Source organism: Pan paniscus, chromosome 6 (genome assembly GCF_029289425.2).
Source record: "Pan paniscus chromosome 6, NHGRI_mPanPan1-v2.0_pri, whole genome shotgun sequence".
Lineage (NCBI taxonomy): Eukaryota > Metazoa > Chordata > Mammalia > Primates > Hominidae > Pan > Pan paniscus.
Window position 1 is genome coordinate 91,405,572 of NC_073255.2, and position 27,015 is coordinate 91,432,586.

The 27,015-nt window shown below is 41.3% G+C and overlaps 1 protein-coding gene across 2 annotated transcripts in view; it reads left to right on the forward strand.

The window, feature by feature from the left end:
- Positions 1–27,015, forward strand: part of BAZ1B (bromodomain adjacent to zinc finger domain 1B) — an 81,910-nt gene that overhangs the window by 26,023 nt on the left and 28,872 nt on the right. For both annotated transcript variants that reach the window (XM_063605902.1, XM_034951426.3), the window contains exons 5-9: positions 3,436–3,557; positions 6,954–7,151; positions 17,792–19,493; positions 25,885–26,023; positions 26,725–26,858. In XM_063605902.1, the coding sequence (XP_063461972.1) occupies positions 3,436–3,557; positions 6,954–7,151; positions 17,792–19,493; positions 25,885–26,023; positions 26,725–26,858 (2,295 nt within the window). The remainder of the gene's footprint in view (positions 1–3,435; positions 3,558–6,953; positions 7,152–17,791; positions 19,494–25,884; positions 26,024–26,724; positions 26,859–27,015) is intronic.

Below are 27,015 nucleotides of genomic sequence, written 5' to 3' on the forward strand. Positions count from 1 at the left end.
GTCCATCCCAAGTTGTTGATACTTCAGTTTTGTTTTCTCCTGTATTGTGAATGCTAACATCTGTATTTTCCAGTTTCCCTCTTCTTTTTGATACTGAAGTTTTGTAATAAGGGCATTACTTGCGATTCCTTGAGGTCGAGAAGTGTTTTGGTTAGGAATATTCTCTCTGCTTTCCGAACATCAGTTTTATTGTGGTCTTACTTCTGCCTCTATATTCCTGAAATAGTTCCTATTAAGTTTACAAGTGTCCTCTTAATTGTCAAAAGCAGAGATTTCTTCTTGGGCTGTGTTTGACTTTTCTGTTATATTTATTAATATTTATTTATTTTTTAACGTTTAAGTTCAAGGGTAGAAGTGCAGGGTTGTTGCATAGGTAAACTTATGTCATAGGGCTTGGTTGCATAGATTAATTATTTCATCACCCAAGTGTTAAGCCTAGTACCCATTAGTTGTTTTTCTTTAAAAGGCCTGAGTGTGTGTTGTTCCCCTCTATGTGTCCATGTGTTCTCATCATTTAGCTCCCACTTACAAGTGAGAACATGCAGTATTTGGTTTTCTGTTCCTGTGTTAGTTTGCAAGAATAATAGCCTCCAGCTTCATTCATGTCGCTGCAAAGGACATGATCTCATTCTTTTTTATGGCTGCATAGTATTCCATGGTGTATGTGTACCACATTTTCTTTCTTGTGTCCATTGTTGGCATTTAGGTTGATTCTGTGTCTTTGCTATTGTGAATAGTGCTGTATCTGTTACATTTAATACTGTTGGTCACTCATATCTCTTAGCTTGATACCACTGTCTCCTAGTGCTCCAGCTATTCCGTTTCTTTACTTCCTTCCTTCCCTGCCATTCCTTTGACTTTTTCCATAGGATTCTATTCTTTGCCTTCTGTTTTTCAGTTTGCATAGTGTAATGTTATATGCTATTCATGGCACAGTTTGAATTCTTAACTGTTTGTAGCCTGGTGATTTCCAAGCCTGGGTCAGACTTTTAACTGTAGACTTGATCTTTGCTTGCCTGTCCTATATGCAATTTATTTATTTATTTATTTATTTTTGAGACGGAGTCTCGCTCTGTCACCCAGGCTGGAGTGCAGTGGCACGATCTTGGCTCACTGCAACCTTCGCCTCATGGGTTCAAGTGGTTCTCCTGCTTCAGCCTCCCCAGTAACTGGGACTATGGGAGCACGCTACCACGACCAGCTAATTTTGTATTTTTAGTAGAGACGGGGTTTCACCGTGCTGGCCAGGCTGGTCTCGAACTCTGGACCTCAGGTGATCTGCCCACCTTGGCCTCCCAAAGTGCTGGAATTACAGGCGTGAGTCACCACGCCTGGCCCCTCCTTTATGCAATTTAGATTCAACATGTGTAAAGCTGAATTGACTTCACTCTTCTTGTATCCCAAGGCAGGTAAACAAGAATTGTTCTCTCATTCTTTTACTTGGCTCACCGTCCATCCACCTAGTGTCTAAGGCAGAAAAGTTAAAATACCTTTAACATTCTCACGTCTAGTTGGTCACGAACTGGAAGAACTTTGACTCTCTTTCCTTCTGTATTACAGTTACATTAGTTCAGATGTTTGTTTATTTTTGAGACAGGGTCTTGCTCTGTTGTCTAGGCTGGAGTGCAGTGGTGTGATCATAGCTCATTGCAGCCTCAACCTCCCAGGCTCAAGTGATCCTCCTGCCTCAGCCTCCTGAGTAGCTGGGACCACACGTGTGCATCACAACACCTAATTTTTTTGTTTGTTTGTTTAGAGACAGGGTCTTACCATGTGGCTAAGGCTTGATTTAAACTCCTGGGCTCAAGCAGTCTCCCCACCTCAGCCTCCCAGAGTTCTGGGATTACCTGTGTGAGCCTGTGTGCCCAGTCTAATTCAGATGTTTAGCATTGTATCTTCCAATTTCCTTATCTTCAGTATCAACTTTCCATTTTATATTCGTCTTCTTTTTTTTTTTTTTTGAGACAGAGTCTCGCTCTGTTGCCCAGGCTGGAGTGCAGTGGCATGATCTCGGCTCACTGCAACCTCCCCCTCCCGGGTTCAAGCAATTCTTCTGCCTCAGCCTCCCGAGTAGCTGGGATTACAGGCACGTGCCACCATGCCCAGCTAATTTTTTCTATTTTTTGTAGAGACAGGGTTTCACCATGCTGGCCAGGCTGGTCTCGAATTCTTGAGCTCAAGTGATCCTTCTGCCTTGGCTCCTCAAAGTGCTGGGATTACAGGCACGAGCCACTGTGATGGGCCCCGTTTTATATTGATCTTTCCAAAATGCACCGTAGTTAGTTACAGCCACAGTCTGTCATTGGTTCTCTAGTGCTAGCAAGACAAATTCTAATCTCTTTAAATGGTATACAAGGCCCTTTCTAATATGGCCCTGGCTTACCTTTTTGAATTTTTTTCACTCTAGTATACATCATATTTAACCACACCTCATTGCTTGCAATCTCTGAACAGGTCATATCGTATTCTCTCTCTCTGTTTTTTTTTTTTTTTTTTTTTTTGGAGACAGGGTTTCACTCTGTCTCTTAGCGTGGAGTGCAGTCGCAAGATCAGGGCTCACTGCAGCCCTGACCTCCCAGGCTCAAGCCATCCTACCCTAGCTGCCCAAGTTGCTGTGACTACAGGCATGTGCCACCACACCTGGCTAATTTTTTGTATTTTTTATAGAGACAGGGTTTCATCATGTTGCCCAGGCTGGTCTCGAACTCCTGGACTCAGGGGATCTGCCTGCCTTGGCCTCCCAAAGTGCTGGGATTACAGGCGTGAACTACCACACCTGGCCCAAGTCATATTCTTACTCATCTTTCTACCTACCTTCCAGACTAAGTTAGGTATTCCTTCTCTGTATTCTCATAGTATTTTTCTTTTCTTTTCTTTTTTTTTTTTTTTTTTTTTTTGAGACGGAGTCTTGCTCTGTTGCCCAGGCTGGAGTGCAATAGCGTGATCTTGGCTCACTGCAACCTCTGCGTCCCGGGTTCAAGTGATTCTCCTACCTCAGCCTCCCGAGTAGCTGGGATTATAGGGATGCACCACCAAGCCCGGCTAATTTTGTATTTTTAGTAGAGATGGAGTTTCTCCATGTTGGTCAGGCTGGTCTCGAACTCCCGACCTCAGGTGATCCGCCCGCCTCAGCCTCCCAAAGTGCTGGGATTACAGGCGTGAGCCACCACGCCCGGCCTCTCATAGTGTTTTTCTTTACCAACTTCTATTACACTGTTTACTACATTGTAGTTATTTATAGTACATTGTAGTTATTTACTTGCTGACTCTCCTCATAGACTTTAGCTCCTTAAAGTTAAGGACATTATGATTCATTTTTGTACTGCATCACCCAGTGCCTAGTGAAGAGCAGACGTTCAGTTAAGACTTGTTAATGAATGAATGAAAAGGATTAAAATAATTACGTTTTTCACTAATTTTCTATGATTTGACTAGATGACAGAGCACGTAGATCGCCACGAAAACTTCCTACTTCATTAAAAAAAGGAGAAAGGAAATGGGCTCCTCCAAAATTTCTGCCTCACAAATATGATGTGAAACTACAAAATGAAGATAAGGTTAGTTGACACGTTACTTTTTACATGTGATAGATGTTCTTTAAGAAAATATCATAGGGTTGCTTTTGTTGGAGAAAATGTGCTGAAGAAAAATGTAAATGAATGTACAGCAGATTCTGAGTGGTTTTGTAGTTACAGTAATTAATGACTTCAAGTTAATGTAAATTATATTTTCTTTCCTAGAAGATACCATGCTTTTCCTCTTTTTTATAGGAATTACTAGAGTGTAAGTAATTTACATTTGAGCTTGAAATTCAGTTTGAAAATTAAGAATCTGTTCCCAGCAGTTATGGACTTTCCAAGGAAATCACTCTTCCCAGTTAAAAGTAGAGCAGTCAGGCCGGGCCCGGTGGCTCACGCCTGTAATCCCAGTACTTTGGGAGGCCGAGGTGGGCGGATCATGAGGTCAGGAGATCGAGACCATCCCGGCTAACATGGTGAAACCACATCTCTACTAAAAATACAAAAAATTAGCCAGGCGTGGTGGCGGGCACATGTAGTCCCAGCTACTCAGGAGGCTGAGGCAGGAGAATGGCATGAACCTGGGAGGCAGAGCTTGCAGTGAGTGGAGATCACGCCACTGCACTCCAGCCTGGGCGATAGAGCAAGATGCCTTCTCAAAAAACAAAACAAAACAAAATTAGCCAGGTGTGGTGGCGCGCGTCTATAATCCCAGCTACTCAGGAGGCTGAGGCAGGAGACTCGCTTGAACCTGGGAGGCGAAGGTTGCAGTGAGTTGAGATTGCGCCCCTGCACTCCAGCCTGGGCAACAGAGAGCGAGACTCCGTCTCAAAAAAAAAAAAAAAAAAGCGTTTTGCTGATTGGAACTAAGATTCTAAGAAATATGGAATGTTACTTTTCAGGTATTCCTACACCACCTGTATGTGCAGAATCTTAGGTGGATTAGGAGACTGGGTGTGGAAGGCAATGCACATTTGTCTTCAGGTATAACCATTTTACAGAAGAAACAGCTAAGACCTGAGAAGTTTAATAACTGTCAAAATTCTTGATTCAGTAAATGAAAATGGGAAGGATTGTAACCCAAATCTTTTGCTTCTTTATTTACATTGTTTTGTTCCTGCCTCAGAATGCTGACAAGTCCGATTCCATTCTGACTGTTGGTGTTATGGTTCGTGATCAGAAGCCTTGGCTGGGTTGTTAGGATTTTTTTTTTCTTTTCTTTTCTTTTTTTGAGATGGAGTTTTGCTCTTGTTGCCCAGGCTGGAGTGCAATGGCGCAATCTCGGCTCACTGCATCCTCTGCCTCCTGGGTTCAAGTGATTCTCCAGCCTCAGCCTCCCAAGTAGCTAGGATTACAGACATGCATCACCATGCCTGACTAATTTTGTGTTTTTTGTAGAGACAGAGTTTCACCACGTTGGTCAGGCTGATCTCGAACTCCTGACCTCAGGTGGTCTACCACCCCTTGGCCTCCCAAAGTGCTGGGATTACAAGCGTGATCCACCACGCCTGGCCTAGGTGGTTGTTTTGTTTTTTTGTCTTTTTTGAGACGGAGTCTTGTTCTGTCGCTTAGGCGGGAGTACAATGGCACGGTCTCGGCTCACTGCAGCCTCTGCCTCTCGGATTCAAGCGATTCTCCTGCCTCAGCCTCACAAGTAGCTGGGATTACAGGTGCCCGCCACCGTGCCCGGCTAAGTTTTGTATTTTTAGTAGATACGGGATTTCACTATGTTGGCCAGGCTGGTCTTGAACTCCTGACCTTGTGATCCGCCTGCCTCGGCTTCCCAAAGTACTGGGATTACAGGCATGAGCCACTGCACCTGGCCAGGATTTTTTTATATTTGAATATTGGATATTGTTAAATACAATTTTTCACAGAGTTTCTTCTCATTCAGCAAGGTAGCTGATTAAGACATGCCTAGTTTTAGGCCGGTGGCTCATGCCTGTAATCCCAGCACTTTGGGAGGCCGAGGCAGGCGGATCACCTGAGCTCGGGAGTTCGAGACCAGCCTGACCAACATGGAGAAACCCCATCTCTACTAAAAATACAAAATTAGCCGGGCGTGGTGGCACATGCCTGTAATCCCAGCTACTAGGGAGGCTGAGGCAGGAGAATAGCTTGAACCAGGGAGGCGGAGGTTGCAGTGAGCAGAGATTGCGCCATTGCACTCCAGCCTGGGCAACAAGAGTGAAACTCCATCTCAAAAAAAAAAAAAAAATGCTTAGTTTTAACCACTTCCCTAAGTATCACTTGTATTCTTATTGATGAGTATAAGTATTTTGTTCACAAATAGTAAGTATTGGTTACAGGAAGAAAGAAAATGCAAATAAGAAAGAGATAGTATCTGATGTCATGCTCAGAGATAATTGGTAAATATAGATTTAGTGAATGGTAGGTAGCTCCTAAGTGACTTTTTAAAAAAAATTTTTTTGTATTCCTTCCTTCTCTGTTTCCTGCTATTAAGTGACTTTTAAAAGTAGAACTATTCTGTTTATATTATTTTATAACTTAATTTTTTCATTTATAGTGTGCTAAACATCTGTAATGTCATTAAATTTTCTTCCAAAACAGTGTTCTCAGATTTTAATGTGTGTGATAGTCACCAGGGGAGGTGATTAGATATGTTGATTCCTAACCTCTACTGCCAGAGAGTCATAAGATTCATTAAGTGTGTGGTGAGGCCCAAACATCTGCATTTTAATAGTACCCTAGATGATTCTGATGAATTTTTCTGGATTGAGAAAGTTTTTTCATAGGACTGCAGTGTCCATTATATGTACATAGTTTCATTTAACAAATCCCTTATTGGTGTACCTTTAGGTAATAACTCTCAACCCGTTCCTCACTTTTTTGCTATTACAAGCATTTGATAACAGCTTTGTCCATTTACTTCCTAAGATAAATTCTTAACGAGAGGAATTGCTGAAAGGGTATATATATTTTTAGAAAACTTTGATACATATTGACATACTGCCTAAGGATATTTTTAAATTGACATTCTGTCTCTGAAAATTATTCTCCGTTTTCTCTCTCTCAGATAGGGTCTCACTCTGTTGCCCAGGCTAGAGTGCATTGGTGTGACCATAGCTCACTATAGCTTCGAACTCCTGGGTTCAAGTAATTCCCTTGCTTCAGCCTCCCAAATAGCTAGGACTATTGGCGTATTTTGATTTTTGTACACAGAGGGTCTTGTTATATTGCCCAGGTCGATCTCTAACTCCTGGCCTCAAACAATCTTTATACCTTGGCCTCCTGAGTTGATGAGATTACAGGTGTAAGAAACCATCCCTGGCCTATATATTTTTCTTTCTAATTTGTAGCCCTGTTGATATAGATGGAATTTTGATTTTTCTGGAGAGAACGTATATTGCTTGTTCTCATTTGGGTAATTACTTTTTACCCCAGTGGTGAGTTATTTGTTTCTTTTTAACCTAGATCATCAGTAACGTGCCAGCAGACAGCTTGATTCGTACAGAGCGCCCACCAAATAAGGAGATAGTTCGATACTTTATACGGCATAATGCATTACGAGCTGGTACTGGTGAAAATGCACCTTGGGTCGTAGAAGATGAATTGGTGAAGAAATACTCTCTGCCCAGCAAGTTCAGTGACTTTTTACTTGATCCATACAAGGTAAGGTCACTGTTAATTTTTGGACAGCAGGATAAAGCATCATTATTTCTCTGATGGCTCCAGTATATTTATATTTATAGCAGGTTTTGAACTCTAACATCAGATAATGAATTAAAAATTTTTCAGGTATATCTGTTACATACAGGTTGTTATGTGAGGTTGGTAGGGGAGAGGCCACATTTAATATCTTCCCCAGTTCAATTTATTTTTTATTATGCTAGCATAATTTTAAAAGTCTATATACATGTGCTTTTGTGCCTCAGACCCTTTTTGGAATGAGGTATGGTATAAATATAAAAAGTATTTTGTTAACCAGTTACTAAGAATGAAAACTGATTTTGCATGTCGGACAAGATGATCACATACAGTGGCAGCCTTGAAAAGAACCTGGAATGAGGAGCAGTGTGTGTGATAGATTAGTGGAAAACCTAGTATTTTCCTCTTGAAGAGTAAGTTTTTTTTTTTTTTTTTTTTTGAGATGGAGTCTCGCTCTGTCACCCAGGCTGGAGTGCAGTAGTGCGATCTCGGCTCACTGCAACCTCCTTCTCCTTCTTCTCAGCCTCCTGAGTAGCTGGGATTACAGGCACGTGCCACCACACCTGGCTAATTTTTCTATTTTTAGTAGAGATGGGGTTTTGCCATGTTGGCCAGGCTGGTCTTGAGCTCCTGACCTCAAGTGATCCGCCTGCCTCGGCCTCCCAAAGTGCTGGGATTACAGATGTGAGCCACCATGCCTGGCCGAGAAGGAGTAATTTTTAAAATCATCACTTTTGATTTTCCAAATATTTTTATGAAGTTATATTGTACATATATATATTTCATTTTACAGATGGGGAATCTGAGGCCTAGTCTAATCAGAACCAACAGAAAGTGATGACAAGACTTAAGACACTGGCCTAGGATTTCTGATTTTCTTTTCCATTTCAAGCTTTACCTGTTAAGGTGTTTTTTTAATGTAGGTTTTGAAAGTACTTAATGCTTCTTTCATTGGTAAATGTAACGCAGCATACTGGCTGATAATTTTCATCTTGGTCTCTGGGCCAGCGTAGAACCAGAAAAGGGCTCTTGATCCATTAAAACCAGGTCACATTTCCAGGATTTCTTTTTTTCCCATTTCATTTAATTATGAAAATATAAAGACATCTGAAGTCATAACAACTAAATTTGCTCAATTATCTTAAGTTGATTATGGTGACAAAAGCATATTGGAAAATAATTTTATTTCTCCAAAACATTAGTAAAGACCTCCAGTCATGGTTTTAGCACTTAGCAGATTTTCTTATTCTAGACCAGCAAGATAAGTGGTGTCTCCTGTTATGCTCTTTAAATTATTATTATTTGCTTAAAAGGAAAAATTTAGAAAGTAATTGGCTTTTTCTAGATCAGGACTAAATTTTCCATGGAACTATAATTTTTTCTCAGATGTTTGTTTTTGTTTGTTGAGGAGAAATTTGAGTTCACTGTCATTTTGTTGCCACAGAGTTTGGAACCATGATTCAGCTTTCTGTGGTCTTCACATGAGATTCCTATCTTCACTATATGAGAACTCCATGAAACCATCTCTAAATGGGTTTTAGACTAATTCTTGGATTACTTGAGTCCTTAATATTTTCCTCTTTTCTAATCTTACAGCTCTGTTTTATGTATTTTAGTTTAGTGATTCAAGTATGTGAATAATGTGAAAGACTCTTTTTATGGGTAAAAGATTTTTTGAGTTTCCTAAGACATAAAAGCTGATCCACACTTATTTCTTACTTTAGAGACAGGGTCTTGCTCTGTTACCCAGGCTGGAGTGCAGTGGGACAATCACAGTTCACTGTAGCCTGAAATTTCTGGGCTCAAGTGAACCTCCTCCCTCTGTCTCACTAGTAGCTGGGGACTACAGGCACATACCACCACGCCCAGCTGATCCACAATTTTTGTAGGAGAGAGAGACTAGAACTCCAGGAACTTAAAACCTGAAAGGCAATTTCTGAAGAAATAAGCTTCTCCCAGAATTTCTAGTGGGGGCTTAACTTACTAATGTTATGAAATTTGGCTATAATTTAGGTTAAGACTAGGAAATGGAAGCTTGCTTAAAGTGCTGGAAGATGGCAGTGATTTTACTCAGAAAACTTAAGACTCATGTAAAATACTGGTCTACAAAGTTAAAGGCATATACTCAGGTTTATTATTTGTTTTCCCTACCTTAAACAATAATTTCTTATTTCCTAATACTATTTGACATGTCACTGATTGTTTTCTGTATATAAGCTGTGTTTTTCCTATTTATAAAATTAGGACTTTGGCTTCTCAGCCAGGGCAAAACATAGTAACACAGATGATAAGTAGAACCTAAAACATTGCTTTGTTTTCTTTCTTTTTCTAGAAGAAATTTAATCTGTTGAGGATTAAAGTTGATCACATAGGACCCATCCATCCAAAGGCATGGGATGTTTTCTCTCTCTGTATACTCTTTGGTTTTTGTAGAATGTAATGTTCTGTCAGGCTCTGAGTACATTTACTGTAGAGTGAGACCAGGTGTAAAGAGAGTGAGTTCTGAGCAATAGTTTTAGCAGGCCAGGCGCAGTGGCTCACGCCTGTAATCCCAGCACTTTGGGAGGCCGAGTTGGGCGGATCATGAGGTCAGGAGATCGAGACCATCCTGGCTGACATGGTGAAACCCCGTCTCTACTAAAAATACAAAAAATTAGCCGGGCGTGGTGGCGGGCACCTGTAGTCCCAGCTACTCGGGAGGCTGAGGCAGGAGAATGGCATGAACCTGGGAGGCTGAGCTTGTAGTGAGCCGAGATCACGCCACTGCACTCCAGCCTGGGCAACAAAGTGAGACTCTGTCTCAAATAAATAAATAAATAAAATAGTTTTACCAAAGGACCCATAGTGAGGGCTTACGTGGGAGAGAGGAAAATTATGTAAAGATACAGGAATTTTGGATTGTTACCTGAGTACCTAATATGATGATGAGGGTGTGTTTGTGGTTTTCTAAAATCTTTGTAGAATATAAATTACTTGAGAATAAGAACTTCCTTGCTTATTTTATATCTTGTAACGTTTAGCATAGTATGTTGCATATAATAAGTAACTGGCTATTCATTTCTTGAAGAAGTTCCATTTGTTGGAGAAAAATGCCACTGACATTCGGGCTTTAGGGGCAGCATAATTTTTTGTAGGCCCAATGACTTGGAGGAATGATTTACAAGGCAATTGGGTGATAACTGTCATCTAAGATGAAATCTCTAGCTCATTTTCCTCTTGTAATACATTGCAGCCCTATTTTGTTAGTCTCTCCATCACGTTTGAGCTCTTATTTTAGACTGATAAATCCTAGTAGGGAAGCCTTTGGATTAGAGATGTAAGAAGAAAATAACACTTTAAGGCATTTGGAATCCTGCATGAATTTATCCTTGTTCTTAACACATTTTAATATTTTATTAAATAATTTTATACAGAATTGACAAAACACTACCAAATTTCTGTGTACTCTTTAATTAGATTTCCTCAGATGTTAACATTTATCATATTTGTTTATCATTCTCTCTTTTTTTTTTTTTTTTTTTTTTTTGAGGTAGGCCTTATGCTGTCTCCCAGGTTAGAGAGCAGTGGAATGATCATAGCTCACTGTAACCTGGAACTTCTGGCTCAAGCAGTCCTCCACCTCATGCTTCTGACTAGCTAGGATTACCGGTGCTCACCACCATGCCCAACTGATTTTTGTGTTTTTTATTTTTTGTAAAGATGGAATCTCACTCTTGCCCATGCTGGTCTTGAGCTCCTGGTCTCAAGTGATCCTCCTGCCTCAGCCTCCCAAAGTGTTGGGATTACAGGCGTGAGCCACTGCATCTGGCCTAATCTGCTGTCTATATACACATGAATTATTTTTTCCTGAGCCAAGTAATTTTCCAGACAGGATGCCCTTTTACAGAATACTGGAATATGAATTTCTTAAAAACATTGATATTTGCTAGCTCACACCTGTGTAATTCTAGCACTTTGGGAGGCTGAGGTGGGAGGATCACTTGAGTCTAGGAGTTCAGGACCTTCTTGGGCAACATGGCGAGATTCCATCTCTACAAAACAAAACAAAAAAATCAAGGATATTTTCCAACATAACTACAGTACAGTTATCAAAATCAGGAAGTTAACATTGAAATAACTCTATTATCTAATCTATAGTTTTTACTCACATTTTCCCAGTTCTTCAGTAATCTTTTAACCAAAAAAACAATTTTGTTTTGCTTTAATAGGATCCATTGTGCTACCATGTGTCACATGTTCACATTTACTTGTCTCTTTGGTCTCTTCTAATCTGGGACAGTCCCTCAGCTTTTCTTTGTCTTTCAAAACCTTGACGTTTTGAAATAATAGAACCCGGTTATTTTGTAGAATGCTCTTTGATTTTGGTTTATTTCTTCATGATTAGATTCAGGTTATGAATAATTGGACATTAAGAATTGATGTATTCTTAGTGCATCATTTAAGAAGGCAGTGACATAATTTTGTCCATTACTCATAGTATTACATATTTTATTTATTTTTTTATTTTTTGAGACAGGATCTTGCTCTACCCAGGCTGGAGGTGCAGCGGTGTGACCATAGCTCACTGCAGTCTTGACCTCTGGGCTCAAGCAATCCGCCTACCTTAGCCTCCTGAGTAGCCAAGACCACAGGTGTGCACCATGAAGCCCAGCTAATTTTTATTTTTAATTTGTTGAAGAGACAGGGTCTCACCATGTTACCCAGACTGGTCTCAAACTCCTGGGCTCAAGCAATCCTTCCCCGCCTCGACCCCTGAAGTGTTGGGATTACAGGTGTGAGCTATCATGCCTGGCTGATCTATCTATCTATATCTGTCTGTCTGTCTGTCTGTCTATCTATCTACCTACCTATCTACCTCCCTCCGTCCCTCCCTTCCTTCCTTTGACAGAGTCTCGCTCTGTCGCCAGGCTGGAGTGCAGTGGTGCAGTCTTTGCTGACTGCAACCTCTGCCTCCTGGGCTCCAGCGATTCTCCTGCCTCAGCCTCCCAAGTAGCTGGGACTACAGGCACCCACCCACCACCATGCCTGGCTAATTTTTCTATTTTTGGTAGACATGGGGTTTCACCATGTTGGCCAGGATGGTCCCAATCCCTGGACCTTGTGATCCACCAGCCTCGGCCTCCCAAAGTGCTGGGATTACAGGCATGAGCCACCACACCCGGCCTGATTTTTCTTTAAAGTCTCGCTCTTAAAGTTTGTTTGTTGTGTATGGCTGGGCGTAGTGGCTCTTGCTTGTAATTTCAGCAGTGTGGGGGGCTGAGGTGGGAGGATTGCTTGAGCCCATGAGTTTGAGACCAGCCTGGGTAACATGGCGAGACCCTGTTTCTACATACACAAAAAATTAACTGGGTGTGGTGGCGTGTGCCTCTAGTCCAAGCTACTTTGGAGATGGAGGCAGGGTGATCCCTTGAGCCCAGGAGGTCAAGGTTGCAGTGAGCTGTGATCATGCCACTGCACTCCAGCCTGTGTGACAGACAGAGTGAGACCCTGTTTTGGGGGGAGGAAAAAAAACGTTTGTGAGTTAGGGGTTAGAACAGAAGTACTTTAAAAGGTAAATTATATTGTTGAAGGAAGGGTTGCTAGAAGAAAAAAAAAAAGAAAAGTAAGTTATATTATTTTGAGAACACTTTAAATATATTTTATAGTAACAAATTTTGCAAACTTGCTAATAAAGGCATGTGGAAATTGAGAAAAGCCCACTATTTGAGTGTTGTCCTCAGAGTTCTAACATGTTGCCCTGGGTGAATGAGAACAGTGAGATAAGAATCAATATGGATTGCCAAGGTTTGCTAATTCAGGGTTTTGCTGCCTAGATTATATTGCTTATTATTAAGTTGTGTGCAGCATCTGAATGAGCTGCTACAAGTAATTTCTTTAATTTTTATCCTTTTTTTAATCAAGAAACAGGAGTTGCAGACAGATATTTGTGGTTGTGGTGAGTTTCAAGTGACAGGAACAAATGTAAAATTGTGGACGCTGTCTTTTTCTTTCAACCTTCCATGTTGCCGAGACAGTCATAAATATTTTTTTCTGTTTAGCAATTAGGAAGGGCCTTTGGCAAAAATTATACTGCTGGTAATCCAGGTGTCCTTTCTTCTCCCTCCCCATCCGCTAGTCTGGTAGATTAACTGTGCTGAGTGGGGGATAGGGAGCACTGTTAGCACATAAGTGGTTTTATACTTTTTCAGATCCCCCTGAGTCCAGCCATGCCGGCTCCCATTTGGCTGTGACTGCCCAGCATGCCCCATGCTGAGATGATCCAGTTACTGAAGGACTGCTCACGTGGGGAGCCGGCCTATTGGGAGGGGGTTGGGTGAGTTCATTTCTTTCATTTTTAAGAAAAAAACAAACAAAAACATGGTGTGGCTTGGCACAAAAACACACCTTACGAATAAAAATGGGTTGCTAGACCCTCATGGCTAAGCCATCCCACCATTTTCTTGTATCATTTCTTCATACTACTATGCTTCTAAGTGGAAGAAGTTTAAAGAACCTCATGTAAAATGTGAGTGATTTTTCTTTTAAAATAGAACTATAATCAGTAAATAAAGAAGTGTCCCAGTTATTGTAACAGACCCTATTAAAACATACCTATTTAAAATACTAAAAATGAAACAGTCTCCTTTTTAGCGATAAATTTCATTTTAGGATGACTTTAAATATATAATCTGTTGTTCTGAGCATTAGAAAAAATGTCCGCCTGTATGTGTGTACTCTGAAGATTTTCCAAGGCTGACTGAAGAAGGTTGTTAACTTTTTGGGGACACACATTTGTTCTTATTTCCTGCCAGGGTAGTAATGGGTCTTGCTCTGCAATTTGGATGGTCTCTGCCATATTCTCTTTGGAGTACTGATAGTATTACTGTGCATGAAGAGATTGGAGTCTTAAAGAAGTTATCTTGGCTTATTCTTCCTAGCATTTTGAAATACAGTTCTGGGAAACTAGAATGAGGAAATTATGCATCTAGGGAAAGTAATCCCGGAGTCATGGATAGGGTTTATATGTTGTAAAGCTATAAATCCTCTTTGTCAGCCCATTCTAAGGATGGTTATTGGAGATTGGGGAACAACACATTCCAGTTTCTTTTTGTTTGTTTGTTTGTTTTTTTGAGACAGAGTCTCGCTCTTTCTCCCAGGCCAGAGTGCAGTGGCGGGATCTCGGCTCACTGCAAGCTCCGCCTCCCGGGTTCACGCCATTCTCCTGCCTCAGCCTCCGGAGTAACTGGGACTACAGGCGCCCGCCACCGCGCCCGGCTAATTTTTTTTGTATTTTTAGTAGAGACGGTGTTTCACTGTGTTAGCCAGGATGGTCTCCATCTCTTGACCTCGTGATCTGCCCGCCTCAGCCTCCCAAAGTGCTGGGATTACAGGCGTGAGCCACCCCGCCCGGCAACACATTACAGTTTTAATCAGGCAACAAAAAGGGCAGAGGAACAATAACCTGCAGTTGCCTGGAACTCTTCAAAGGCCAATTGGCCTTTGAAGTTAGATAGCTTAGCCAAAAGAGGGATTTGTTAAGTATATCCTACTCAGTGTAGGCCATATTTTTTTCCTCTGCGTGTAGCCATGGTTCTGTGGGCTCGTTTCTCTCATTGTATCTTTAATGTTTAAATCTTTTTTTTTTTTTTTTTTTTTTTGAGATGGAGTCGCTCGCTCTGTTCCCCAGGCTGGAGTGCAGTGGCGCCATCTCGGCTCACTGCTAGCTCCACCTCCCGGGTTCAGGCCATTCTCCTGCCTCAGCCTCCCGAGTAGCTGGGACTACAGGCGCCCGCCACCGCACCTGGCTAAATTTTTTTGTATTTTTACTAGAGATGGGGTTTCACTGTGGTCGCAATCTCCTGACCTCATGATCCTCCTGCCTCGGCCTCCCAGAGTGCTGGGATTACAGGCGTGAACCACCATGCCCAGCCCCTAATGTTTAAATCTTAATTGGGGTCTGGCTGGGTGGCTCATGCCTGTAATCCCAGCACTTTGGGAGGCGGAGGTGGGCGGATCACCTGTTTGAGTTTGAGACCAGGCTGGCCAACATGGTGAAACCCTGTCTCTACTAAAAATACAAAAGTTAGCCAGGTATGGTGGCGCACACCTGTAATCACAGATACTTGGGAGGCTGAGGCAGGAGAGTCGCTTGAGCCTGGGAGGTGGAGGTTGCAGTGAGCCAGGATTGTGCCACTTCAGTCTGGACTGGGAGACAGAGCGAGACTCCATCTCAAAAATAAAAAATAAAAAAAAATTTAAATGGCTTTATAGTACAGCTTATTTAATTTTACTAAACCTATTTGCTTTTCTCCTAACAAGAGCATAGGTGTTTTACTGTGTGATCCCTGGGATTTATCTCACCTTAGCCATTTCCCCGTACCCTTTTTTAAGGGGCTCATAATTTCGTTATTCAGTAATCCTTAGCTGTTTTCTTGCCTGTAGTCTCATCTCAAACTAGCCTAACCTATTTGTCTTTAGACTTCTTCTTTCCATGTTGCTCTTTTCTGGTTAGTCCCTTCTGTTGAAAAACTGGATGTTCATATCTGTGAGTGCCATTGATGTACTTAGCTGATTTTGGTAATAAAAATCAAGTATTCTAGAGTTGATCTAGTCTTTTCCCTAATCACATAAAGCAACAGTTTTCTTCTGAAATGGGCTGTATTTTGGATTACTTGACTTGGTTATTTCAATTAGTTTGCATTTTAGCTACCAGGCATTTTTCTTCGTAATTATCTTTTTTAAAGCATTCCACTCAAAGAGTTTGGTTTTTCTTTTTTTCAATACACATTTAAAAAGAGAAGCAGTGGTATCATGACAAATGGACCGGACTGTAACCTGTTAACTGATTGTATATGATGGAGATGAGGCATGGGAGGTATGAGGAGATGAGATGTGTATCAGGAGAGTGGGAACATGAGTGGACTAAAGGAACATACTGTGTTTGCTAGGTGATGTGGAGGACCCGTTTGAGGTGCCTGGCAATGAATTTAAAGTGAGACTACTCACTTTTTTTTTTTTTTTTTGAGGCAGAGTCTTGCTCCATCACCCAAGCTGGAGTGCAGTGGCGTGATCTCGGCTCACTGTAAGCTCCACCTTGCGGGTTCACGCCTCAGTCTCCCAAGTAGCTGGGACTACAGGCGCCCGCCACCATGCCTGGCTAATTTTTTTGATTTTTAGTAGAGACTGGGTTTCACCGTGTTAGCCAGGATGGTCTCGATCTCCTGACCTCGTGATCAGCCTGCCTTGGCCTCCGAAAGTGCTGGGATTACAGGTGTGAGCCTCCGCACCCAGCTGAGACCACTCACTTTTATTTATCTTTTATTTTAGCCGTGTTTCAGCTGAACATATGCAGGGCAGGAGTAAATAGAGTGAGTTAATCAGGGTTATGGTTTTTCCAAGTAGATACAATAGAATAAGAGAGACAAGGGAACTATAGGTTTATGTGAGATTAATTATCATGATTGACTAAAATTTAATCTGGGTAAAGCAAGACATGGGGGTTAGGATGGTGAAAAATGTAATAAAATTAATGGATTTAAGGTTCTGGTGAGATTGAAGGATTGTAGAGTTGTGGGACTGGAGGGAGTGGATTTGGAACATAAGAGGGTATGTTCAAAGAGAGAATGGTGTGAAATTAGTTGTGGGAATGAGTTTTTTTTTTTTTTTTTTTTTTTTTTTTTTTTTGAGACGGGGGTCTTGCTCTGTCCTCCAGGCTGGAGTGCAGTGGTGTGATCCTGGCTCACTGCACCCTCCTCCTCCCGGGTTCAAGCGATCTCGAGCCTCAGCCTCCCGAGTAGCTGGGGTGACAGGCATGCGCCACCATGCCTGGCTAATTTTTGCATTTTTAGTAGAGACGGGGTTTCACCATGTTGGCCAGGCTGGTCTCCAACTCCTGACCTCAAGTGATCTGCCTGCCTCGGCCTCCCAAAGTTCTGGGATTGCAGGGGTGAGCCACTGCGCCCGGCCAGAATGAGTTCTTAAAAGTGTTGGGTGAGGACAAAGGGGAGTTTGAGGCCCAGGTCAGGAGGTGTCTTTATCTATGAGCAGTGTTTATGTTGTTCTTACACTCACTGATGCTTCTATAAGAAAATGTACCTCAGAGTTAAGACAAAAGTACTTTAAACAGTATCATTTCTACTTAAAAGCATAAAATGCCCTGAATAGGAACCAACAGTGAAAGGATGAAAATTCAGTCTTGTTTCAAGAACAGTGCTTTTTAAACTTTTCAGATATTGCCATTTTGTAGATCAGATATCCTTAATCTGGGGTCCATGGATGGATTCTCTGAAATTGTATGCATAGTTTTTGTCTACTATTTCTGCTGGAGGGGTTCACAGATTTTGTTTAAATATTTAAGAATCATTAATATACATAAACAGAGAACTAGTTACATAGCAAAAATGTCTAGTATTAAGTCTGGATGTCAAGGGAATTTTGTGTTGACATGACAAAAACATTAGCTAACATTCATGTCTTTGTTTTTTCAGGGACAAAGTATCTATGAAGAGATATGAATATGTAGCTTTACCTGAATAGCTGGGGAAGAGGGCCTTTAAGATGCTTAAATGTTGCTTAAGTTAGTTTTAGATTTTAAAATTAATTTTGCTCCTATTCTTAAATTCTAGTATATGACTCTCAACCCTTCTACTAAGAGGAAGAATACTGGATCCCCAGACAGGAAGCCCTCAAAGAAATCCAAGACAGACAACTCTTCTCTTAGTTCACCACTAAATCCTAAGTTATGGTGTCACGTACACTTGAAGAAGTCATTGAGTGGCTCGCCACTCAAAGTGAAGAACTCAAAGAATTCCAAATCTCCTGAAGAACATCTAGAAGAAATGATGAAGATGATGTCGCCCAATAAGCTGCACACTAACTTTCACATTCCTAAAAAAGGCCCACCTGCCAAGAAACCAGGGAAGCACAGTGACAAGCCTTTGAAGGCAAAGGGCAGAAGCAAAGGCATCCTGAATGGACAGAAATCCACAGGGAATTCCAAATCTCCCAAAAAAGGACTGAAGACTCCTAAAACCAAAATGAAGCAGATGACTTTGTTGGATATGGCCAAAGGCACACAAAAGATGACACGAGCCCCACGGAATTCTGGGGGTACACCTAGGACCTCTAGTAAACCTCATAAACTTCTGCCTCCTGCAGCCCTACACCTCATTGCATACTACAAAGAAAACAAAGACAGGGAGGACAAGAGGAGCGCCCTGTCCTGTGTTATCTCCAAAACAGCTCGTCTTCTCTCTAGTGAAGATAGAGCTCGTCTCCCAGAAGAATTGCGAAGTCTTGTTCAAAAACGCTATGAACTTCTAGAGCACAAAAAGAGGTGGGCTTCTATGTCTGAAGAGCAACGGAAAGAATATTTGAAAAAGAAACGGGAGGAGCTGAAAAAGAAGTTGAAGGAAAAAGCCAAAGAACGAAGAGAGAAAGAAATGCTTGAGAGATTAGAAAAACAGAAGCGGTATGAGGACCAAGAGTTAACTGGCAAAAACCTTCCAGCATTCAGATTGGTGGATACCCCTGAAGGGCTGCCCAACACGCTGTTTGGGGATGTGGCCATGGTGGTGGAATTCTTGAGCTGTTATTCTGGGCTACTTTTACCAGATGCTCAGTATCCTATTACTGCTGTGTCCCTTATGGAAGCCTTGAGTGCAGATAAGGGTGGCTTTTTATACCTTAACAGGGTGTTGGTCATCCTCTTACAGACCCTCCTACAGGATGAGATAGCAGAAGACTATGGTGAATTGGGAATGAAGCTGTCGGAAATCCCCTTGACTCTGCATTCTGTTTCAGAGCTGGTGCGGCTCTGCTTGCGCAGATCTGATGTTCAGGAGGAAAGCGAGGGCTCAGACACAGATGACAATAAAGATTCAGCTGCATTTGAGGATAATGAGGTACAAGATGAGTTCCTAGAAAAGCTGGAGACCTCTGAATTTTTTGAGCTGACGTCAGAGGAGAAGCTACAGATCTTGACAGCACTGTGCCACCGGATCCTCATGACATACTCAGTGCAAGACCACATGGAGACCAGGCAGCAGATGTCTGCAGAGTTGTGGAAGGAACGGCTTGCTGTGTTGAAGGAAGAAAATGATAAGAAGAGAGCAGAGAAACAGAAACGGAAAGAAATGGAAGCCAAAAATAAAGAAAATGGAAAAGTTGAGAATGGGTTAGGCAAAACTGATAGGAAAAAAGAAATTGTGAAGTTTGAGCCCCAAGTAGATACAGAAGCTGAAGACATGATTAGTGCTGTGAAGAGCAGAAGGTTGCTTGCCATTCAAGCTAAGAAGGAACGGGAAATCCAGGAAAGAGAAATGAAAGGTAAAATTTCATGCTGAGAGAAAAGGGGAAGCTCTGTAGAAGATAGTAAAAGAAAGGAAATTACTGAGGTAATGGTAGGGTCTCTGTTTGTTTACTTATTTCTGTATGTAATAACCCAGCACCTATTGGTATGTATTTTATTTTTTATTAGTTCTGTTGATAATTTCATATTTCAGCTGGAATGTTCAGCCTGGCATTCTGGTTAGTTAATAAGTTAATGTGATGTTGGCATCTTTTCTGGGTTCAGTAAAGGACCAAATCTACAAATAGAAATAGTGGAAACAACATAGGACTTGGGAGTTGACTGACCTGGGTTCAGGTTCTAGCTCTGACTTAGCTGTACAGTGTTCCTTTGGGCAGGTTACTTATCCGTGCCTCACTTTCCTCATATGCTTGATAAGATTGTTGTAAAATTGATTGACAAGGTATTTGAAGCCCCTAGCACAGTCACCAACTCAGATAGTAATCTGTCCTTTAAGATTTAAGAACTTAAAAATTTTGGGCTTTGATGGCTCCATCAAATCTGAACTTTTAAAAAGCAGCTTTATTAAGAAATAATCGACATACAGTATAATTAGTTCACTAATTGTGTATAATTTAGTGTTTTCAGTAGAGTCACAGATAATGTACAACCATTGCCAGTCAATTTTGTAACATTTTTATCATCTCAAAGAAACCTGCTACCCATGAACTGTCATTACCCCATTCGCCCATCCTCCCCAGCCCTGAGCAACCACTAGTCTACTTTGTCTCTATAGATTTGCTATTCTAGGCATTTTCTCTAAATGGAATTGTATAATAAATAGTCTGTTGTGACTTTCACTTAGCATAATGTTTTACATGCTACAACATGAATGAATCTTGAAAACATTATGCTAAGTGAAAGAAGCCAGTCACAAAATAGACCACCTCTATTTAGTTCTAAAACTTTTTTTTTTTTTTTTTTTTTTTTTTTTTTGAGATGGAGTCTTGCTCTGTCACCCAGGCTAGAGTGCAATGGTTTGATCTTGGCTCACTGCAACCTCCGCCTTCTGGATTCAAGCGATTCTCCTGCCTCAGCCTCCCGAGTAGCTGGGATTACAGGCATGCGCCATCATGCCTGGCCAATTTTTGTGTTTTTGTAGAGATGGGGTTTCACCGTGTTGGCCAGGCTGGTTTCGAACTCCTGATCCACCCGCCTCAGTCTCCCAAAGTGCCGGGATTACAGGCGTGAGCCACTGCGCCTGGCCAGCCACCATGCCGAGCCAGCCACCATTCCTGGCCCCAAAACATTTTTAAAAGAAAACCCAAAAGTCACTCACTCTTCTCCCTTGTCCACATCCCCCAGCAACCACCAATCTGTTCTCTGCATCTATGGATTTACCTATTCTAGATATTTCATGTAAATGCAATCATATAATATGTAGCCTTTTTATGGCTGGCTTTTTTCACTTAGCATGTTCTCCAGGTTCATCCATGTTGTAGCATGTGTTAGTACTTCATTCCCTTTTATGGCTGGATAATATTCCATTGTTTGGATATACCACGTTTTGTTTCTCATTCATCACTTGATAAACATTTAGATTGTTTTCATCTTTTACCTATTATGAATAATGCTGCCATAAACGTTCATGTATGAGTTTTTGAGTAGTCATATACTTTCATTTCTTTAGAGTAAATACCTCAGAATAAGATTGTTGGGTCATATGGTTATGTTTAACCATCTGAGAAACTGCCAGACTGTTTTCCAAAGTGGCTGCACAATTTTACATGCCCACCAGCAGTGAATTAAAGGTTCTGACTTTTCTCCTTCCTCATCAATACTTGTTATTTTCTGACTTTTTGATGATAGTCATACTAGTGGGTGTGAAATGGTATCTCATTGTGGTTTTGATTTGCATTTCTTTGATGGCTAATGATGTTGAACCATCTTTTCATGTGTCTCCTGGCCACCTGTGTATCTTTGGCGAAGTATTAATTCAGATCATTTGCCCATTATTAAATTGAGTTATCTGATTATTATTGAGTTGTAAGAGTTCTGTATATATTCTAGATACAATTCTCTGTCTGATACCTGGTCTACAAATATTTTCATCTATTTTGCGTGTTGTCCTTTCACTTTTTTTGGGGGAGACGGAGTTGCGCTCTTTTTTGTGCCCAGGCTAGTGCAGTGGCGTGATCTCAGCTCCCTGAAACCTCTGCCTCCTGGGTTCAAGTGATTCTCTTGCCTCAGCCTCCCGAGTAGCTGGGATTACAGGTGTGTGCCACCACACCTGGCTAATTTTATATTTTTAGTAGAGATGGGTTTTCACCATGTTGACCAGGCAAGGTCTCGAACTCCTGACCTCAGGTGATCGCCCGCCTTGGCCTCCCAGAGTGCTGGGATTACAGCTGTGAGCCACTGCACCTGGCCTGTCCTTTCACTTTCTTAGTAGTATCATTTGAAGCACAAAAGTTTTTTAAATTTGATGAGGTTCATTTTATCTATTTATTCTTTTGTTACTCATAGATTTGGTGTTAGATTTAAGGATCTTTTGCCAAATCCAGGGTCATGAAGATTTACTCCTGTTTTCTTCCAAATGTCTTAATAGTTTTGCCTCTGAAATTTAGGTCTTTTATTTTCAGCTAATTTTTATAGTGTAAGGTAAAAGTCCAGCTTTATTTTTTTTTGCATGTGGCTCTCCAGTTGTCCTAGTGCCGTTTTTTGAAATGACAAACCTTTCCCCATTGAATGGCCTTGACACGCTTGTCAAAAATCATATGACTGTAGGATACATTGGCTTATTTCTGGACTCTGAATTCTATTTCACTGATCTGTATGTCTGTCTTTATGTAAAAGCCACACTGTCTTGATAACTTGCTTTGTAGTAAGTTTCGGAATAGGGAAGTGTTGATCTTCCAGGTTGTTCTTTTTCAACATTTTCTTTTTTATTTTATTTTGAGACAAGGTCTCATTCTGTCACCCAAGCTGGAGTGCAGCAGTGTGATCTCAGCTCACTGCAGCCTTGACCTCTTGGGCTCAAGTGGTCCTCCCACTTCGGCCTCCCGAGCAGCTGGGACTTACAGGCATGTGTCAGCACGCTTGGCTAATCTTTTTATTATTTGTGGAGGCTGGTATTGAACCCCTAAACTCAAGCAATCTTCCTGCTTCAGCCTCCTAAAGTGTTGGGATTACAGGCCTGAGCCACCAAACCCCGGCTTGAATAGTTCTTTCATTAGAAAATGTATATTCCTTTTAAAACAAATTTTAGTTTACACTACTTAAGGCCATTGAAATATTTTTACATATGTATGCATACTGTGCCTGAGTATACATATGTAATGTGTACTTTCCATTTTATTTATATTTTGGATACAGAGCGTCGCTCTGTCACTCAGGCTGGAGTGCAATGGTGCGATCTGGCTCACTGCAACCTCCACCTCCCAGGTTCAAGCTATTCTCGTGCCTCAGCCTCCTGAGTAGCTGGGATAACAAGGCATCTGCTACCACACCCAGCTAATTTTTGTATTTTTAGTAGAGATGGGGATTCACCATGTTGGTTAGGCTGGTCCCAAAACTCTGACCTCAAATGAACTGCCTGCCTCAACTTGCCAAATTGCTGGGATTAAAGGCATGAGCCACCGCCCCTGGCCATTGTATTTACCATTTTAAAGACATATGAACAGGCCAGGCTCGGTGGCTCACAGCCTGTAATCCTACACTTCGGGAGGCTGAGGCAGGCAGATCACGAGGTCAGGAGATCAAGACCATTCTGGCCAACACGGTGAAACCCTGTCTCTACTAAAAATACAAAAATTAGCCTGGCATGGTGGCGCATGCCTGTAATCCCAGCTACTCAGGATGCTGAGGCAGGAGAATTGCTTGAACCAGGGAGTCTGAGGTTGCAGTGAGCCAAGATCGGCCACCGCACTCCAGCCTGGGGGACAGAGCGAGACTCTGTCTTTTAAAAAAAAAAAAAAAGATCAGCTGGGTGTGGTGGTGCCTGTAATTCCAGCTACTCGGCCTATAATTCCAGCTACTCGGGAAGCTGAGACAGGATAATCGCTTGAACCAGGGAGTTGGAGGTTGCAGAGAGCCGAGATCACACCACTGCACTCCAGCCTGATGATAGAGCGAGACTCCATCTCTAAATAAATAAATAAATAAATAAATAAATAAATTAGCTGGCTGTGGTGGCACACGCCTGTAATCCCAGCTACTTGGGAGGCTGTGGCAGGAGAATCGCTTGAACCTGGGAGGCAGAGGTTGCAGTGAGCCGAGATCATGCCATTGCACTCCAGACTGGGTGACAGGGTGAGACTCCGTCTCAAAACAAAACAATACCTATCAAGAAAGTATAACTGCGGCCGGGCGCAGTGGCTCAACACCTATAATCCCAGCACTTGGGGAGGCCGAGGTGGGCGGATCACCTGAGGTTGGGAGTTCAAGACCAGCCTGACCAACATGAAGAAACCTTGTCTCTACTAAAAATACAAAATTAGCCAGGCGTGGTGACACATGCCTGTAATCCCAGCTACTCGGTAGACTGAGGCAGGAGAATCACTTGAACCCGGGAGGCGGAGGTTGCGGTGAGGCGAGATCATACCATTGCACTCCAGCCTGGACAACACGAGAGAAACTCTGTCTCAAAAAAAAGAAAAAAAAAAAAGTATAACTGTATTCCAGATGAAGCAGAATGTAGGTTAAAACCTTCAGCTCTATTTTATCTGAAACGTAATAATTTCTTCTTGCATTTTTGGACTGCTCCACTGTGTTTTATATTTATCTTAAGAGAAGGAAAAGAAGATGATACTCTGTTATTTGTATGGAAACAAGGGACAGAATATTAGTGTTTTACCAAGATCAGTATTTGGATTAGAGTTCAGGTCTTTGGATAACTAGTTCAGTGCTGTAACCTCTGAGACAGAATTTGGTCTTCCTTTGGTGACTTGTCCTAAGTTGGTTTATGTTTGTTTGTAGTCTTGGGAGACTGAACTTTTCCTTGATTGTAATTGGGCCATCACTCACTCGCTTTTTTTTTTTTTTTAATCATTTACCTTTGTACTATTTTCTACTATAACCATTGTTACAAATACACAGTTTCATTTGGGCTAGAAAACTGTTTATCAAAGGTAGCAAATTCCATGTTTTAAATAAATGGAATTTATCTTAAGTTTTTGAAGTAACATCTTTAGACAGATGCATTTTCCAGATTTACATCTTATTGTAGATGTTATTGTCAATAGACAATCAGGGTTAAAAATTATTGGGGCTGAGTGCAGTGGCTCACATCTCTAATCCCAGCACTTTGAGAGGCCGAGGCAGGAGGATCGCTTGAGCCCAGAAGTTTGAGACCAGCTTGGGCAAACATAGTAAGACCCTGTCTCTAAAAAAATAATAAACACTTTAAAAATTGTGACATTGTAAATAGCATTGCTCTGTACCCTATGGTGTCAAGGTTTGTGACAATTATGGAAAAACTTAACAAAATTAGCGGGCTGCTTTTGTTGAGGGAAATTTCTAATTGAATAAACCTAATTAATGAATGATCAGAAATAAAATTTTTATCATTAACAGTAACTTGCTGAATAATTAGAAAAATAGGTGTTCAATGTAAAATAATTATTATCCACAAGTGCGCCCCTGCTGTTGCTTTTCAGGTTTTTTTTCTTGTCATCAGGGCTATTAAGCCAAATTACTGTCAGATTCCTCAGGACTGAAATATGTTTTATTTTGAAATAGTTATTTTACTAGTTTGATTTATCGTGATCTTTTTGAGGATCCTGTAGGTGATCCAGAAGATGTTTCAGTTAGTCCTATTTATGGACTGTTAACTGTTTCTTCAGGATTGTTTAAAATATATTAAGAAGTGATATTTTGGCTGGGTGTGGTGGCTCACGCCTATAATCCCAGCACTTTGAGGGGCCGAGATGGGTGGATCAGTTGAGGTCAGGAATTCGAGACCAGCCTGGACAACATGGGGAAACTCCGTCTCTACTAAAAATGCAAAAATTAGCTGGACACGGTGGTGTGTGCCTGTAGTCCAGTGACACAGGAGGCTGAGGCGGGAGAATTGCTTGAACCCAGGAGGCAGAGGTTGCAGTGAGCCGAGATCGCACCACTGCACTCCAGCCTGGGTGACAGAGCAAGACTCTGCCTCAAAACAAAAACAAAAAGAAGTGGTATTTTGGAGATAAAAGGTTTTGCATTGAGTTGAGGGATGAGATGTCACCACAAATTCAAGGAGTGTAGGAGGACTAGATGTTGCTGCCTTACATGTAATTTCTTATAACAGATTAGAATTAGAGAAAGCAAACTAAGATTTGATAACTACTGTACACTAGGCACTTTTTACTCCATATTTTATTTAATTTGTAAGAGTGGGATTTACTAGGAAAATATCTGATTTGAGAGTCTTTTTATTTTTAACAGTGAAACTGGAACGCCAAGCTGAAGAAGAACGAATACGGAAGCACAAAGCAGCTGCTGAGAAAGCTTTCCAGGAAGGGATTGCCAAGGCCAAACTAGTCATGCGCAGGACTCCTATTGGCACAGATCGAAACCATAATAGGTCAGTTCCTAAACCAAATTTTTGTTTTCTTTAGGACTATTTACATTGCTATTAGTTAGGAAAATTTTCTAAAGTACAAGAATAGACAAGCTTCTCTCTTCAGTTTTCCAATTCTTTTTGGAAACAGAATTGTTGATGATTATTGAATATTAACTGCCAAATGCTAGAGTTGCAAAGTTAAGTAAGACATATTCCTGCCTTTGAATATACCACAAGTAGGAAGCTTACATGATGGTGATTGGTGAAATGTAATCCAAATACAAGTCTTTAAAAATGGCAGTAGGTTTTAAATACATACATTTTGTGAAACCTGAAGGAGAAATATTAGTAGTTACACAAATTAGGGCTGGGCGTGGTGGTTCACACCTGTAATCCTAACACTTTGGGAGGCTGAGTCGAGAGGATTGCTTGAGGCCAGGAGTTCAAGACCAGCCCGGCCAACATAGCGAGACCCCATTTCAATTTAAAAAAGAAAGAAATTATACAAATTACAGACATTAAGCTAGTCTCCAGTTTGAACATTTCTCATATACTTTGATTTACCTTGCAATTTTTATCTGTCTAGAGTTCTGAAGAGGAAGAATTCTGTAAACTGTGGTTTTGAATGCTCAGTGATACTCTGTATTATCTTCTCCAGCAGTAAAATCATCCTGCAATCCTGATCTATTCATTGTCTTATTAATACTGGTTGTGATTTGTAGATACTGGCTCTTCTCAGATGAAGTTCCAGGATTATTCATTGAAAAAGGCTGGGTACATGACAGCATTGACTACCGATTCAACCATCACTGCAAAGACCACACAGTCTCTGGTGATGAGGATTACTGTCCTCGCAGTGAGTATATCTGTATATCTAAGAGTTATTTCACCCTGCTCGAGTGGGCTCAACATTAAGGACTGCTTTTCCTCTGTCACGTTTTCCATTTGCAGAATTTCTTTATTGTGGTCTTAGATCTATTTGAGTGAAGTAGGTAGATGTGAAATGTGTAGAA